A 2,500-nucleotide genomic window follows, 5' to 3' on the forward strand; every position below is an offset into this window, starting at 1 on the left:
AGTAAACCTAAGATGATCTGAACGTTAGTGTTGAAGTCACGTTACTCGTGGTTTGGCTTCTTGTCTCATTCAATATCTTGGAATTATTATTTGTCACAAAGACTAAACCAGTACCTCAGACATGTTTAAAACTACTCATTATATGCAGAGAGAATATTTCCATCTCATGGATGGTCAGGCCTTGCATCCAAAGCTCTGTCTACCAACAAAGTGGCGGGGAACCTGCTTTGTTGTTGTTTGAATTCTAGATTGCACCTTTATACCCAGAGGTTAAATTCCACATTTCAGACCACAGTGTTCTGCATTCTAAATCTGTAGCATTTGCACCATCACATTTATCTAAACATGACATAACTCAACAGCTAGTCTGAACTATAGCATGGAATGGATTTAGCGTGTTTTATACCATTCCTCATTCCATACCATACATTACAATGAGCCGGGCCTCTGATTACTACCTCCAGCAGCCTCCCCTGGTGTGGTGAGTTGTCTTCACTCTCGACAGACTTACAGGTCGGAAGTCGTGGCGTTAAAACCATGCAGACTATCTATGAACATGTCCTTCATTTGTACAGTAGATGTCCTTCATTTGTACCTCAGCAAGTGCATCACACAATATTATACCGTTTCTGTCTTATTTGTTTGCAGTTCAGTTCTGTAGTAATATAGTTCATAAGAAGAAAGATGTCTTTGAAAAACGCATTTACAACTTGATTCGATTCCACGCACACAGTCAGAACATAATCTCATACCTATCTATAATAAATCAGCCCATCCTATCATGTGTTTTGAGTGATAAGTGACTGTTATCGCTATGGGAACCAGCAGATCATGCCAACCGGGTCATGTGGTCATCGCTCTGTTCATGCATTACCTGTTCATACATTATCTACAGTATGTGTACGTTACCTATTTGCCTCGTACAAAAGAGCAGGTTAGCAACAAGTGTATAGTACACAGTGTCTTTTGTACATGACAGGATCGCCTTCCCCTGATCTGTTACATGTTGATGGCTAACAGTATGAATTATTAAACCCAGTGTGTTTATGTGTACAGGGATGACGGTATAGAGCAGACGGTAGAGGATCAGGTGTCTTTAGGCCTGTCTCTCAGACCAGGACGAACCCTCTGTTGAGTATGTGTACCTGTGTACTTCTGTGTACTTCTGTGTGAAAGAGAGAGGGAATGTATGGCTGTGGTATATGTGTGTGTGTGTGTGTGTGTGTGTGTGTGTGTGTGTGTGTGTGTGTGTGTGTGTGTGTGCGCGTTAGCATATGTGTGTGTGTGTGTGTGTGTGTGTGTTAGCATGTGTGTGTGTGTGTGTTTGCGTTTGTGTGTGTGTCCCAAATCTCAGTTCCCTGCCCTGAGATTCTCGTCGCTAGGGTCATCCCCAGGGAACAGTTCAGGATTCTCGGCCAGCGTGGCTCTGATCTTCTTCTTCTCCTTGAACCTCCCTGAATGGGACACCTTGACGTGACGCCCCTTAGTGGCCGTCTTGTCCACTATCCTCTCCAGGCGGGCGTTGAACTGGCTGTCATCCACAGCGCCCTCTGCTGCACCGGAGGTGTTATTGCCGTACTCAGCAGGGATTTCATACAGGACCTTGGGCTCTGACTTCTTCTTACGGAGGAACGTCAACTTCCACCAGCCGGGTGACGGGTCAGCCATGGTTATGTAGAGAGAGGAGGGATGGATGGAGGGATGGATGGAGGGATGGATGGAGGGATGGAGGAGAAAGGGAAGATCTGGGTGGGAAGGAAAGAGAGGGAGGGAGGAAGGGAGGGAGGGAAGAGGGAGATGATTAGTGATGTTAGATCTACAGCTGACACTTCTTCATTGTAGATGGGTCAGGCATGACGGGAGAGAGGACACACACACACACACACACACACACACACACACACACACACACACACACACACACACACACACACACACACACACACACACACCACCCCACCCCACCCCAACACGCACACCCCTTCCCATAAGCCATGATAGTGTAACATGACCGTCCGTCCGGGCCGGGTCAAATGTACAGATCTGCGTCTGAGGGGAGCGGAGCTCTGTTTAATATTTCAGAGGAACTCGATAGGCAGCATCTGGTCTGGGGAGGACGAGGGCCGGCCGGAGGTCAGGTTACCCCAGCACCGGCCAAGCTAAATGCTCCTGGCTGCTAACACACACACTCAGGTTACAGCACAATATCAGGGATGGGGCTACGAGCTAACGCTAATGTAAACACATTTGTTTCAGTACAATGGTATTGTTAGTTGTTTTATTCGTAGTAATTGGGCAGCAATCATCGTCTCAGCACCAGGGATTAGTCCTGGCCATTGCTGTTACTAGTCTGTCCTAGATTCTGGATCCTAGATCATCTTAGACAGTCAGGGTTGGGCTGAAACATGAGGCCCTATTGTCTGTGATAGGATTAGGAGCAGTCATGGATGGGCATAATCCCTGGCAGCAGGGGAGGCTGGTGGAGTTAGAAATCGGAGGA

At 47.1% G+C, this 2,500-nt stretch overlaps 1 protein-coding gene across 1 annotated transcript in view; it reads right to left on the minus strand.

The window, feature by feature from the left end:
- The window catches only part of prr15la (proline rich 15 like a), a 1,829-nt gene extending 123 nt beyond the window's left edge, over nt 1-1,706 (minus strand). The window contains exon 1 of the mRNA XM_083676797.1: nt 1-1,706. This exon is cut by the window's left edge and continues 123 nt beyond it. Coding sequence (XP_083532923.1) covers nt 1,351-1,668 — 318 coding nt within the window. The 5' untranslated portion in view covers nt 1,669-1,706 and the 3' untranslated portion in view covers nt 1-1,350.
- Between the last annotated feature and the right edge of the window lie 794 nt (nt 1,707-2,500).

Source organism: Argentina silus (genome assembly GCF_951799395.1).
Source record: "Argentina silus genome assembly, chromosome: 9".
NCBI lineage: Eukaryota > Metazoa > Chordata > Actinopteri > Argentiniformes > Argentinidae > Argentina > Argentina silus.